The following is a 16262-nucleotide window of genomic DNA, read 5'->3' as shown; positions in this document are numbered from 1 at the left end:
TTGAAGCTTTCTTGGGTGATGGGTACATGGTGGTTCATTATATTACAATCTCTCTACAACTGAATAGGTTGTTTTTTTAAAAAAAATAAATTTATTTATTTATTTATTTTTGGCTGCGTTGGGTCTTCCTTGCTGTGTGCGGGCTTTCTCTAGTTGTGGTGAGCGGGAGCCACTCTTCGTTGTGGTGCACGGGCTTCTCATTGTGGTAGCTTCTCTTGCTGCGGAGCATGGGTTCTAGGCGCGTGGGCTTCAGTAGTTGTGACACGTGGGCTCAGTAGTTGTGGGTCGTGGGCTCTAGAGCGCAGGCTCAGTAGTTGTGGTGCATGGGATTAGTTGCTCCACAGCATGTGGGATCTTCCCGGACCAGGGCTCGAACCCATGTCCCCTGCATTGGCAGGTGGATCCTTAACCACTGCACCACCAGGGAAGCCCCTGAATAGGTTTTTAAATTTTCACAATAAAAGCTGAAAGAAACAAATATCTTTCAAGTTTTCTAATGGATAACAAACTAAGGAATTTTAGAGACAGAATTTACATACCAATTATATTTTTTAAAATTATCTTCATAGCAAACTCTGTGAGCCTATCAAATCGATATTGTTTGTACCACTAATATCTTAACTATTCTTTCATTATAGAACTTACTTCGTTGAAGATTTTATATTTGCATCCATATCTGTCTCCCCCAATATACCTCATTCATCTTTGTGTTTTAACCTAAATTGGCCTACTTAAATATTTTGGGTATATTTGATACTGCTTAAGATAAATGCTGATCAACTGACCTCAGAAATACATTTGTTACACATAAATTTTTTAATTTAAATTTTATTTTCTAGTTGGATTTTATTTTAGTCTTCAGTTTCCCTAAGCCGTATATGCACATATCTACAGCAATGGCAGTTCAAGTTTTTTATTTGGAAGAAACTTTTTTATTTGGAAAGACTGTTTTCATACTTAAGACTTGTTCTTTCAGACAATTTTAATGTGTAAAAGTTTGGCTTTTTTCTATCACTAGTATCGCTGATATTCTTTAGCATATTATTTCAGAATACACAGAATATTCAACCTGTAATATTTTTTTAAAAGGTATACTTGCACTGTGCCATGCTCAAAGTAGGGAGTTTCCTTGGTTACAGAATGACATAAGTAGAAATGTGTGGCGACTAGAATTGAAAGCCACAATGAAAAAGCCTTAAAAATACAAAAAACCTTGAATTATACAAATCCCAGTTTAAATGTTGGAATCACTCTCCTTTGCATACAAGGAAAACCAAGGATGATATGCTAAGGCTAGTCCAGAAACAAGTTTTCAAAAGTATCATTCAGTCCACAACACAGTTATAAAACACAAGTGAAAATAGTGGAGGACAAAACAAATAAGAGAGAAAAACACTGTTATTTTGAAATATTGCAAGGAAGGGTACAGGTCATTCTCTGGCATAAAACTGACTGAAGGTCACAATGAAAATTTCCTATTTGGCCAAACCAACAAATGAGAGGAAAAATAAATTTCTTCCTAAAGAATAAGATCTAAGGCATTCAGAAGATTTAAAATGTGTCAGGATTAAAGTTTACAGATCTTTCCTCTCAACAGTTTAACTGTAATCACATATATATGTGGGAGGCTTAAATTGCCTTATTAAAAAGGATAAATGCGGCATTCTGCCAAAGTAGACAGCCCAGCACACACTGATCAATACCATTCTGCCCAAGGACATCTATCTTTATCACCACCGTTTGCATATATACGTACACATATGTACATACATGTATCATATATATGTACAGGTATATGTGTATAAATGTATATTTGAAAATCTTTTCTAAGTGGTGAAAAAAAGCCCACAAATGCCGCAGAGTGCATAAAATATACGTTACTCTTAATCAATTATTATTACTAAGTAAATAACTGTGTAACTATCACCTAGATCAAGAAATTCATTGCCAACAACCCTGGAAGCCCCTCTGTGCTTTACTTTTTTCTATCACTTATCCCTCCCTTTCAAATCACCATGCTTTTTAAGGTAATCACATCCATACTTTTATAGTTTCACCAAATAATCATTCCTAAAAACTATAGTTAATTTTAGCTTTTTTGTAACTTCATATAAATGGAATCATAAAATATGTATTTTTCAGTGTTGGCTTTTTCCTTTTAATGTTTATAAGATTCATCTACACTATTGGTTATAGCTGTCTTCATTCTTTCAAAACTGTGTATTTTTCCATAATATGGATATACCATAATTTATTTATTCTACTGTTAATGGATATGAGTTGTTTCCATTTATTCATTATTATAAATAATGCTGTTATGAACATTCTTGTAATGGCTCCTGGTGCACATGTACCCATTTCTGGGTACACACCTAACAGCGGAATTGTTGGCTCACAGGGAAGGCATATCTCCAACTCAGTAGATACTGTTCTCTAAATTGTACCAATTTACACTCCCATCAGCACTTAATGAGTTTCCACTGTTCCACACCTTCATCAACACTTGGTATTATCACTTTCCGGTAAGTATACAGTGGTATTTTATTGTGGTTTTATTTTGCAGTTCCTAATTTTTAATGAGCTGAGCATATTTTCATGTGTTTATTAGCCACTTGGATTTTATCTTTTGCCTTCTTAAATCGTTTGCACATTTTCCCACTGGGTTTTCTACATTTTTCTTAATGATTTGAGGGAGTTTTTCTATATATTGTACACATCAGCCCTCTGTTGGTTACATGTGTTGTAAATAAATTCTCATCTACTGTCATGCTTTTCACTCTTAATGGTGTCCTTTGAGGAATAAAAGTTTTTCCTTTTAAAATAACAAAATTTATAAATTTTTCCTTTATAGTTACAGCTTTTTGTGACTTAAGAAAACTTTCTGTACTCCAAGGCTGTGATGATATTCTCCTATCTCATATTTTAAGATAAACTTTCTTGTTTCAACTTTTTACATTCAGGTCAATAATCTATCTGAAGTGAAATTTAAAAAATAGTACTGGGACTTCCCTGGTGGTGCAGTGGTTAAGAATCTGCATGCCAATGCAGGGGACACAGGTTCAACCCCTGGTCTGGGAGGATCCCACATGCTGCTGAGCAACTAAGCCCATGCGCCACAACTACTGAGCCTGCGCTCTAGAGCCCACGAGCCACAACTGAGCCTGCGCACCTAGAGTCCATGCTCCACAACAAGAGAAGCCACCACAATGAGAAGCCTGCACAGCACGATGAAGAGTAGCCCCCACTCGTTACAACTAGAGAAAACCCATGCGCAGCAACGAAGACCCAACGCAGCCAAAAATAAAAATTTTTTAAAATTTAAAGAATAAAAATAGTATTAAGTGGGATTGTATGAGTGTCTCCAACAGTTTTTTTTTCCATTCCCAGCACTGTTTATTAAAAAGATTGTCCTTTCAATATAGTTTTGCAGTGACACCTTTTTTTCTTAGTAAAATAAACATCTACTAATGCATCCATTTGTTTCTGGGCTATCCTGTTCCACTGGTTTTCTTGTCCATCTTTGAACCAATACCACATTGTCTTTTAAATACTACAGTTTTATCAGAATGAAGTTTTATTATTGTTATGCAATAAAATCAGTTCTGCTACCTTAGTCTCTTTCACAGTATCTTGGCTACTCTTGGTCTTTGGGATTTTGATGAGAACTGCCATAAGATCAATATGGTGAGATATAAGATCATTACAAAATCAAGGTTTCCAATCTATGGAAGTGATATAGCTTTGCACTTATTTAGATTTTAATTTCTCTTGATGACTTTCTACAGTTTCCTTACACATTTTTTATTTATTTATTTTTTTCAAATTTCATTTGATGGTATTTCCAAGATGACATTAAAAAGTAACAATTCTAACCATTTATTGCTTAAACAGGAAAAGTTTTTTTAAAAAGAATAACACCAAAATGGGCTTCCCTGGTGGCACAGTGGTTGAGAGTCTGCCTACCAATGCAGGGGACACAGGTTCGTGCCCCGGTCCGGGAAGATCCCACATGCCATGGAGCGGATAGGCTCGTGAGCCATGACCGCTAGGTCTGCGCATCCGGAGCCTGTGCTCCGCAAGGGGAGAGGCCACATCAGTGAGAGGCCCGCGTACCGCAAAAAAAAAAAAAAAAAAAAAAAAAGAATAACACCAAAACTGTATCTGTTAAAAGACTGTCATTGTCTCATACAGTCCCACCCTCTTCTTGAAATTGCAACACAACCTCTAGATTTCACAAAAAGAGAAATCCAAAATGTGGTATCTTCATAAAGAAATGGCACACAGATCTATGTGTTTTACCCAATGGCTTCAATAATTTCTTTGTCTGGGTCAGTATTGGTTTCTGCAGAATTGGAATGCTGTCTGGGATAATGACTATGGGTCATCTCTCCATTTGTAGGTTCAATCAAATGAAACACTTGCTTTTCAAACAACTAGCAAAGAAGAAATGAACAATGAAATCCAGTATTTGCTGGATATGAGGGTTGTTGACAACTAAGAATAAATAGAATAAATAAAGTGAAGTAGGCTTATATAACAGAATGTTATGCATAACTCTTAAAACATATTGTTGAGCAACAAAAGTTAAGAATACAAGGAAACTTATAGAAAAATGTCACTTGTATAAATTATAAACAGATACATTCATGAAACTATATCAATACAATTTCACATAAGCATACACAAACACATCTATTACATGCATTAAAGTCGAATCCTCTGGTAAATGGTGTGCCTGAGGAAGACAGTGGTGGGGAAGAGCTAAGGAAGAAGGCTACAAAGAGAGAGACCTTGTTTAGATTACACATCTTTTATTAGTCCATTCTTAAGTATTCCTTTTTTTTTTTTTTCGCCACACCGCACTGCTTGCAGGATCTTAGTTCCGTGACTAAGGGTCAAACCCAGGTCCCTGGCAGTGGAAGCAAGGAGTTCTAACCACTGGACCGCCAGGGAATTCCCTTAAATACTTCATTTTTTATACAGTGTATTTATTTATTTATTTATACTTCATTTTTAAACAGTGCCATTTTAAAAAATATATTTTCTGTTTTTGCTGGTATGTAAAAATACAATGCTTTGGTTTTTAGATGTTTTTCTTTGTCTTGCCTGGCAACCCAACCAAATTCTAATTTTAAAAATTAATCTATATCTATCTATATATATATATATATATATATGTATTTTTTTTTTTTTTTTTGCGGTACGTGGGCCTTTCACTGTTGCGGCCTCTCCCGTTGTGGAGCACAGGCTCCGGACGCGCAAGCTCAGCGGCCATGGCTCACGGGCCCAGCCCCTCCGGCATGTGGGATCTTCCCGGACTGGGGCACGAACCCGTGTCCCCTGCATCGGCAGGCGGACTCTCAACCACTGCACCACCAGTATATTTTTGATATACATAATCATATCTATGAATAATGATAGTTTTATTTCTTTCTTTCCTATATCTTTTCTTTCTTTTTTACTCTACAGCACTGGATAGTTCCTACAATACAATAAGAAATAAAAATGGGGATGACCTTTCCTATTCCCAATCTTAAAAGGAAATGCTTTTTGTTATACCACTCAGTATGATGCTTTCTATAGGCTTCTGTTTATATATTCTTTTCATTCTCTTCTAGTTATGGTTTGCAAAGAGTTTTTAAAAATCATGGAAGGATGGTTAATCTTCTAAAATGCTTTTTCTAAATGACAAGATCATTTGATTTTTTCTCCTTTATTAAGTTTTAATGTGATGAATTATATTGATTGCATTTGGAATACTAAACTACTTTATATTTCTAGAATAAATCCAATTTGGTATGATGATTAATTTTTAAATATATTATTGGATTTTGTTTGCTAAAGTTTATGGGAATTTTGGACCTATGCTCATGGTGAGACTGGTCTTTAATTTTTATTCTTGTATTGTCTTTGTTGGTATTTTATTAGTTATTAGCTTCACAAAATATATTGGTGAGTATATCTGCTTTTCCTATTCTGGAAAAAAATTAAGATAAGATTACTCAGCTTTTCTATTCTATATCACCCATACTTGAAAATGTATTGGCATCAAATTTTCATAACATTCTCCGAATATCTTTAAGATCTGTAGTGAGATCTCTGTTTTCTTGATTTTGGTTATTTGTGCTTTCTCTCTTTTTTTTTTCCTGATTAATCCTACTAGGGATTTACCAGTTTTATGATGTCTTTTCAGACTCAACATAGGCAAGTATATGCTTATATTGCATTACATATATTCTATTTTATTAATTTCAGTTCCTGTATTTCCTTCCTTCTATTGTAATTTCTTTGGGTTTCATTTATGTTTTCCCTCTCTCAATTCCTGAGGTTAATACTGAGCTCACTGATGTTAGCTTTTTCCTTTTCTATTATATTCATTTAAAGTGAAAAAAAAAATCCCTCTAAGTATGGCTTTACCTGCAACACACAAGATTTGAGATAGTGTTCTCATTTTCATTATTAGAAAAATGTTCTAATTTTCTTCATGATTCTTCTTTGACCTCCAAGGTATCTGAAGTGTATTTCTTAATATCTAAACAAATGGGGATTTCCTAGTTATCTTTTTATTATTAGTTACTATTGTAATTCACTTAGATCAGAGAACATACTCTAAGATTGCAATCCTTTGATATTTTTCCCATCAGTATACATGTTTTAAATGTTTCATATGTACTTGAAAAGAAAGGGCTCTGAAGCAGGGTGCAGTGTTCCAAAATACGTCCATTAAATCAATTTTCTTAATCATGTTGCCCACATTTTCTATATTCCTATTTTTTAATTTTTGTTCTATAATGATTTTTGTGGATATTTAGGGTACCTCATAGTTCTGAATATTTTTGCTTCATATCTTTTGACATAATGTACATTTTTATAGCTTCCAGGAATTGGACCTTTTATCATGATAAAGTCACCTTCTTTATCTCTACCAAGTCTTTTAATATTAAAGTCTCTTTTATCTGATATTAATATGACTACCTCAGCCTTTTTTAGGTTTCAATGGTATATTTTTTCCAATCTTTTTAATCTCAACCTTTTATATCTCCTCATACTTAAGAAGCATTGCTTGTTTAAAAAAAAAGCTGGTTTTTTAAAAATCAGTTAACGATTAGTCTTTTAACTAAAGCATGCAGGCCACATACATTTAATGTAATTAATGAAATACTGTGTCATAAATCTAGCAGATTTTTTCTGCCCTATTTTTACCCCCTGTTCCATGTTCCCTTTTCTCTCTGCTCTTCTGTTAATTAGGATTGATGGGGTATTAAAACAAAAAAAATCTTTCCATAAATCCTTCCATTAGTTTGGTAGTTACACACTGGTTTTAAAAATTATTTTAGTTCACCTTAAAATTTGAAATCATTTATTCACCAGAATCTAATAGTACTTTCCTCCATGTAGTACAAGGGTCTTGGGACTCTTTAACTACTCTTACCTCCCTCCAGATTTATACACTCATTCTGTGGTGTACTTTAGATTATACACATATACATTTTAAACTTCACAGTGAATTATTTTTATTATTTTATATATTCAATGTTCATGAGTTTACACACATTTACTGGGTTATTTTGCTTCCTTCTCCTCCCTTGTACCTATAACCTTCCTTCTGGAGTCAGTTTCCTTTTGTTTTTGGAATCATTTTCCTTTTTTCTAACAAACATCCTTTATAATTTCCTTTAGTAAGGGTATATTGGTGGTGAACTTTCGCAGTTTCTAACCTGAAAATATCTTCATTTTGCTTTCAGTTTTGATGGGTATTTTCACTGGGTTTAGAATTTTAGATTGAATTTATTTTCTTTCGGCACACAGAAGATGTTTGTCATCTGGCTTTCATTGCTACTGTCGAGAAGTTAGCTGTCAAACTTTTGCCTCTTTTAAGGTAATCTATATTTTTCCTGGCTACTTTTAAAACTTTAGTCTTTTTTTTTTTTTTGCAATTTCAATATGATGTATCGAAATGTGTATTTCTTTTTATCATGTTTTAAATTCATTGGGCTTCTTGAATCTTTGATATCTTTCATAATTTCTGGTAAGGGTTCTGACAAAATTTCTTCAAACTTCTGCCCTCCCATCTGCCCTCCTTCTGGGACTCCAAAAAATGTATATGAGACCCTCTCACTTTATACTCTGTACCTCTTATTCTCTCTTATGTATACTGGGTCTTTTATTTCTCTATATTTCATTCTGGATTTTCTTCCAATCTATCTTCCAGTTCACTGGTTCTCTAATTCAGCTATATTTAATCTGCTGTAAAACTCAACTATTAGGTTCTTAATTTTTTTTTTTTTTTTTTTTGCGGTACACGGGCCTCTCACTGTTGTGGCCTCTCCCGTTGCGGAGCACAGGCTCCAGACGCGCAGGCTCAGCGGCCATGGCTTACGGGCCTAGCCGCTCCGCAGCATGTGGGATCTTCCTGGACCGGGGCATGAACCCATGTCCCCAGGTGGACTCTCAACCACTGCAGCACCAGGGAAGCCCTATTAGGTTCTTAATTTTGGTTGTATTTTTCAATTCAGGAATTTCCAATTGCTTCTTTTTCAAATCTGCTATTCATTCCACTTTTTATAGTTTCTAGTTTCCTTCTAAAAATTTTAAGCTTGTTTTTAACTCTCTGAACATAATAAGCATACCTGTTTTGAGTCAAAGTCTAATAATTCCAGTATCTGGAGATTTGCTGCTGTTTCCTGTTCTTTGTGCTGATTCTTGCTTACAATGTCTTGTCTCCTCATGTGTCTGGTCCTCTTTGATTGTGTGCTAGACACTGTATTTGAAAAATTATTTATATGGGATGGTTTCCTTACTCTGGTTCCCTCTTATTCCTAGAGTGTATCCCTTAAGATTTTTTGCTCAAAGACAGGAATAGTTTACCAGTGTTCACACTGTTGGTAGGCCTGGTACTCCAACTTTTATGACCTTTTTGCCCTGCAAGGGTACATAAGTGGAGTTCAGCCTACTGGCTGCCTTTTCCAGATTGGCATAAGAATGTGTAAGCTACAGAACCATCTTTGCCAAGATTATAAAATCAAAGAAACTTGGAAAGTAGCTTTGGCCAATGTAGATATAGTTATGCAGTAGATAATGCAGCTGAAGTTAGAGATACCCAAAATAAAACTTATCACATCATTAATAAAAAAAAAAGAATTTTGAGTTAAATAGCTGGCCATTAAATAATATTAGAAAAAAATGGAAAAAGCCTACATGATCAAAAATCAAGAGATGCATTTATTTTCTCACCGTTTTCTGCCAATGGAGCAAGAACCTCAAACACCATTTCCCTCTTATCATGGTCTATTTGTTTCTTGAAGAGTTTTACCAGCTCTTCAGCAATGTTTGTACTGGCAAACTGTTCTTTACTTGACTCTGCAAAAAACAAGAGGAAAATTTAGAGTAAGCAAACAAAATTAAGCCCAGAAATTGTTTTCTATTACCTTCAATATTTGGTCATTTTTTACCATTACTGATAAGTGCAAACACTCTTCAAATACAGGAACAATCAAAACCATTTTTTTAAATGCCCCTGAAGAGGAAAAACATCTAAGTCTTTAAAGAAAATGTTCTGGCCCAATTTTATTCAAGGCTATAAAATAAATGTTCACTAGCATAACATATAGGTAATCATAGCAACAGTAAAATTACTGTTATAAATTCATAGTTTCAAGGCTTTTAGTCAAAGAAGAAAAATTACTCATAACAGACTGCATTTTACATGGCTGAATTAAAGGTGACTTGTCTTTACACCAATACAGTGGTATACTTTTGCATTCTTCTTGACATGTCTTTCTAATTTATTTATTTTTAAAATTTATTTTTGGCTGCCTTGGGTCTTCCTTGCTGCGTGCGGCTTTCTCTAGTTGCGGTGAGCGGGGGCTACTCTTCGTTACGGTGCGTGGGCTTCTCATTGCAGTGTCTTCTCTTGTTGCAGAGCAGGGGCTCTAGGCGTGCAGGCTTCAGTAGCTGTGGCACGTGGGCTCAACAGTTGTGGCTTGTGGGCTTCAGAGCACAGGCTCAGTAGTTGTGGCGCACGGGCTTAGTTGCTCCGCAGCATGTGGGATCTTCCCGGACCAGGGCTTGAACCCGTGTCCCATGCATTGGCAGTTCGATTCTTAACCACTGCACCACCAGGGAAGCCCCTAACAAGTTTTGCTATCAAAGGCCAATTCCTCATTCCCTCTTCCTCTTCACCATCTCCAGCCTCTCACTCTAGAGCCTCATCCTCACCGTTTAAATGTGCTTTAATATTTCTCACAGAAAAATAGCAATATTAAAAACAAACACCTTCCCTTTACACCACTTTTATTCACTACCATCCCATCTGTTCCCTTTCACAAACAAATTTCTTGACAGCATTGTCTACATACACTGTCTTTACTTTCTCAACTCACATGCATTCCTAAACCCAGCTCAGACTAGTTTGGCCCACCTCTCCATTCTGCGGTCTCCCTTGCTGGCTCCTCCTCCTGCACCAGACCTCTATACATTCTGTTGTGGTTCCTTGGGACTTGATCCTTTGCCTTCTCACCTTTTTGAGCCTTACTCTCACCCTAGGCAATCTGACTTCTTCCATAGCATAAAATAGCACCTATATGTTGATGCTTATATAATCATATCTCTAGCCCTCTTCTGGACTCCAGGCTATTTATTTAACTGGCCATTTGACATCTCCATTTGAATCTCTCTCTAGCATCCAAACTCCATGTATAAGTGGACTTCTCATACTCCCCTGAAATCTGTTCTTCCTCCAGACTTCCATAATCTAGTGAAGGAACATGCCACCTAGCCATCTGCCATGCGGGCAGAAACCTGGGGGTCACTGCTCACTTGTTCTCACTCAACTGTACAGCCAAAGAATAACCAAGGTCTATCAGTCTACCTCCAAAATACAACCAGAATCCATTCCATTTCTCTCCAAGTCTCTTCTCAGTTTCTTTTGCTGCATCAGATATCCTATCAATTTATCTAGAAGTTTCTTTCAAATCCAACCTAGACTGGTTGCTCTCCATGTTTGTGGGGCACAGCTGACATCCTGGAATTTCTTTTTCATCACCTTGATGGATGCTTTCTTCTCCCTCCTGTATCAGATACTCTATTATCTATGTCCTTTCACCTTCACATTTTTAGTTTTGGTGGAGGCATCCTCCAGCATCTTCCTGAGAAAGCTGCTACGTACTGTGTATAGGAGATAAATATTTTGAAATTTTGACTGTCTGAAAATGCTCTGTCCCACCTAGAGTCTATGCCTGTCATCTAAATTAGTTCCTTACCCTGTTCAATTACTTTCTCATACTAGCAATTATCATAATTTAAAATTATATGCTTATTTATTTGTAAATTCATTTAAAAAATAAATTTCCATCTCACCCACTAAAGTTCTTTGAGGGCACGGACAGTGTATAGTATTTTAACTACCATAAATACAGTGTACAGTATAGTGCCCAGTAGAGAGCAGGTGTTCAAAAGAAATTTATTGATTGCATGAACGTGTGACTGAAAGAACAAGTAAATGAATGTAAGAGCGATATTCTGCTCTCTAGTCTCTGGTAAATCTCTGCCAATGTCAAATAAAAAATATTACAAATTCAACTTTAAAAGAAAATGGAGAAACATAAAATTTTATATGGCTTAATACAGTTTTGATTCACTCTACTGTTACACTGCTTTGGGCACATGTACCACATCTATGCCAAAATGATGAGAATCCACTCCAAGACTTGTAAGGATTCCTCAGTGCCACAAAAAAAGGAGTGTGGGTGAAGTGTCTTTTCTGATAGGCTACCTAAACCCTCAGAAATCATAGTTTACAAACGTCAGCCCACCTTACCCTAAAAGGAGGTTAGTTTGATTTAAATAGGAATGATTTAACTCCTTAACGCTGGTGGTTACTCCTCTGTTTCAGACAATTCTTCAAATAAAATGAAACATAAAATCACAGGTGAAATAGACATCATTTATCTAGTTATGTGCTATTATTCTTTTCAAAAAATAATAGTTCTAGCACTCTTTTTTCCAATCCATATTTTATTCTTCTACTTATTAAACTGAAACCAAATCACTGCTGTTAAGTAATTCACGTCATTCGCCAGCACAAGGAAACAAGGCACTATGATTAACATAGGAATTAACGAAAAAAACCTGTACTTATCCTGCAGGTGGATACAGAGAAAAGATAGTGTGAATTATGACTTGGACATTATATTTGGATTAAATGCCATGGATCCTTAACAGACCTTTAGCAAGAAGGCTTATTTCCTAAGGGTTTTCTTTTTTTTTAATCAAAATTATATATGAGTTTAAAGAGTTAGTCCTAATACTTACACTACCGGCAGAATCGACTCCCTTGCCCATTTCTTCTTCAAAAATAAGCACATAAAGCTCTTTTAGCTAATTCACTGGTATTTACCTCCAAATCTTTAAATAACGTATTTATATTAAGTTTTGATTGACTTCCCACTATGAAAGATGAAGCACTAGCTTCCTTTTCTTCTTGTCTCCACAATATCCTCCATCTTCTCACTGTAATTATACTGTAATTTTGGTTATTTCAATAATTAGTGTTTCAATGATACACTATTTCATTTGCCCTGGAATTACTTTTATTTCCCAGGAAATTTTTTTTTCTCATTTACTTAGTTTTCAATGTACTTACATTAGTTCAACTCCACACTCTGTCAGTTGTCTAGTTTTCTCTTAATAAGCTCGTTCACTTTAGGTGCTCAATCAATTTCATCTCGTAAAGAATTTCCCCAATCTGGACTGGTTACTCTTTGAAAATAGGCCATTTGGGGCTCTCATGTCACCATAATACTAGGAACTCCTATTTTCCTGTTGTATCTCTTGTTTCCTGATTCCTATGTAGTCTTATTATTTATATCCCTTGTTTTGGTGGGACACATCTTCCAGTGGCTTCCAGGAAAGATGTAGGACACCAATTTTGAGACATTCATGTTTGACAATGTCCTTATTGTAACCTCAGACTTGACTGATGGTTTGCATATAGAATTCTATATTGGAAATAATTTTTCCTCAAATTTTTGAAGACAAATATTCCATTTTCTTCTGGTTATCAGTGTTGTTTTGATACATCTGACGTCTACTGATTCACCATCTTTTTTATGTAACTTTTTCCCCTCTCTCTGGAAGTCTGTAAAAGATTCTCTTTGTCCCCATTATTCTAAAACTTCACATTGATGTGCCATGGTCTGGGGGCCTAATTTTCATCTGCTAGGCTAGGCATTTGACAGATTCTTCCAATCTGGAGAAATATATACTTTAGCTTTGTGGTACTTGAGTTATTTGGCCATTTCCTCCTATTTACCTCTTTCTAGAACTCTTCATTTGATCCTCTATATTTTCGCTTCTACTTTCCATATCCTTGTTTTTTGCTTTATATCTATAAATATTTCTCCATACATTTTATTGGCTTTCATTTTAGCTATTGTTTTTAATGTTCTAGCTTTTTCATTTGTTCCTTTTCTTTAAAAATAGCATCCTGTTAGTTTCATGATTACAGCATTTTTCTCATTTCTCTGAGCATGTTTGAGTATCCCCCACCCCCATCCTGCATAGTTTCTATTTCCTCCGAGTTACCTTTTTTTGTTTATTTATCTTCCATTTACAGGCTGTCGTCACCTCTCTGCTTGTCTGCCACTGATTAACTGGGATCTAAAAACTGATTAGGATCTATGAGTAGGAGTGGCCTTATTTTATTCATTTAATTTATATATTACACAGCAGGTTCTTATTAGTTACCTATTTTTTTTTTTGGCAGTACGCGGGCCTCTCACTATTGTGGCCTCTCCCGTTGCGGAGCACAGGCTCCGGACGCGCAGGCTCAGAGGCCATGGCTCATGGGCCTAGCCACTCCGCGGCGTGTGGGATCCTCCCGGACCGGGGTACGAACCCGTGTCCCCTGCATTGGCAGGTGGACTCTCAACCACTGCGCCACCAGGGAAGCCCTAGTTACCTATTTTATACATATTAGTGTATATATGTCAATGCCAATCTATGAGTGGCCTTGTTGACTGAAGATTCCCTGTAGGTCAGATGGCTCTTTTGTAGAGAAACTCCAACGTAAGCATCTTTAAGTCCATGTTCTAAAGGACAAATGGGACCATTAAGCATACCTACCTTCACTTAACTGTGTTCAGAATGGTACTCTGGTACCTCTTACTTCATTTAGTCTGATGTCCCCAGTGTACAAACCCTCTATTTTTAGTCTCTCCAGAGAGTAAACACAGTCTTCTGCTTAGATGGGAAGGGCTAGTTACCACAGTGTGGGAAGGGAAAGAAGGTTTAGAAATCTTGATGCCACCAAATCCTAAACTTTTTTAAGATTCCAAAGAGCAAACTGGTTAGTTCTTGGTTTTCCAATTCAGGATTTAGATTTCAAAGTTTTGCTAAGTGAGTTACTGCTTGCTTTTCTTTCCGGGCTCTAAAAAGTTTTTGTATTAACCTCTTTACTTGGTCCCCCCACCAACCCCGCTTTCTTTTCCTTGATGGTTTTGCATTTAAAAAAGAATCTATTGTAGTTTTAGTTGGTTTCCAGAAGAGAGTGAAAGTAAGTGCAGATTTTCATTCTAACATCTCTAACCCCCCAAATACTAATATTTTAAGCAGACAATTTTATTTATAAAAGATTGTGGAGCCAAATAAAAAGGGGAAAAAATCCCATTCTGCTTAATCTATAATGTTAAATAAATCTGCAAACTTTAAAATTGGATTAATGCTATAATTGTGAATATAGAAAAATTATGTGTGCACATAAAGTAGGACTGAAAGAGAATAAAAAGATAGAGCTGCACGTTCCTTTTCGGCCCCCAATTATGAAATAGTTTGCAATTGTTTAATTATTTTATATTTTGTCTTTATATCTTTAGTGAGCAAAACTACACAAATTTCTGCTATTTAACATTTTTATTAAGAAATTTTGACAAAAAGTAACTCTAGCATTTAATGATATGCCATACTCAGAAGTGTGTGATATAAATGTGATATGATCTTGATCTTTACCTGTGTCCATAAAATAATACTAGGTGATTCGCTAACTCACGGGCAATAAAGCCCACACTGAAAAGAGAAAACATGTATCCTGGGCATACATGTTTTATTTCAGTGTTGATGTATAACTTAGCTATTACATGGGCATAACAGACTCATGATATACACTCTAGAAGTTTTAGTAAATGAAGAAGTATTTCTCTTTTGTACTTTCTTTCTCCATATGGGGTAAGGGCAGTAACAGCTGGGACCAGAGTATGGAATTGGGCCAAACTAAATTGGGTGCATATCCATCTTTTAATACAGACCCAGGTCTCCCTGCATGCAGAATCGAGGTGGTCTATACAATTTCCCAAACAAATCCTGACACCTTAACACAGGTAACTCATATTAACTGGTGTCTGTCTCTGTTACAAAGGTTATGACATTATCAGGGATTATAACATACTTTGTCTTAATTCTACAAAGTATACTAAACACAAACTCCTACATTCCATTTTAATAATGGAAACTAACTTGTAAAACAGTAAATTAACGTTGTTTCATTCTTGGCCCTACTTGAATGATGGAAATAATGAGACAGTACGAAAAAGAAAAAAGCAGAAGAGAAGACAAGAAACATTCACAAATGCCAGGAGATGACCCACTGAATAAAAATGACTTCTAAAAATTAACTCTGATAAATAATTCCTACTCCCTTAACTTGAAGTCAAAGCAAAAGTAAAGTACTGAAATCAAGATTTTAATGTGAGTGTGCAAGGAGATGAGCTTTCAGTTAGAAAAACCAAGGTTAGAGTCTTGGTGCTTCTGTTTATTTATAAAATGGGGATATTAATAGAATTGATTTACTCATTTGATATAGCTATTATTTTAGCTATGATGAAACATTATTTGGTTTCACTATCCCCATGATGAACAATTTATTATGAACATGGTTGTGGGGTAGATTTAGACCAGGAGTTGTAACTTTCTATCAAGAATTATGGGGAGGAAGGAGAGAAAAGAAGAAAGGGTAATATACATGATATAGAGAAAAATAAAACAGGGAAAAGAGATGGGGGTGCTGGGGTCATCAGTCCTCCCTCTATTAGGGCTGGGCTGTGTTGCCAGCACTGGTCTGTTTCTGCCCACCTTCTGATTTTCAAGGATTTCTCATATTTTTTTCAAATTCTGTTACAAACATATTCTGATGAAAAAGTTCTCTACTATTTTTTTGGATTTTGTAAAAAGAGAGGGAAGAACCTTAGTCTGCTAGATTCCTTTTCACC

The 16262-nt window shown here is 35.7% G+C and overlaps 1 protein-coding gene across 7 annotated transcripts in view; it reads right to left on the bottom strand.

Annotated features, from left to right (window-relative positions):
• RAP1GDS1 (Rap1 GTPase-GDP dissociation stimulator 1) overlaps positions 1–16262 on the bottom strand; it is a 255273-nt gene that overhangs the window by 25812 nt on the left and 213199 nt on the right. For all 7 annotated transcript variants that reach the window (XM_060012003.1, XM_060012000.1, XM_060012001.1 and 4 more), the window contains one exon: positions 9235–9360. In XM_060012003.1, the coding sequence (XP_059867986.1) occupies positions 9235–9360 (126 nt within the window). The remainder of the gene's footprint in view (positions 1–9234; positions 9361–16262) is intronic.

The sequence above is a fragment of the Delphinus delphis genome, chromosome 5, assembly GCF_949987515.2.
Source record: "Delphinus delphis chromosome 5, mDelDel1.2, whole genome shotgun sequence".
Taxonomy (NCBI): Eukaryota; Metazoa; Chordata; class Mammalia; order Artiodactyla; family Delphinidae; genus Delphinus; species Delphinus delphis.
This window is presented reverse-complemented; position numbering and strand designations above follow the sequence as displayed.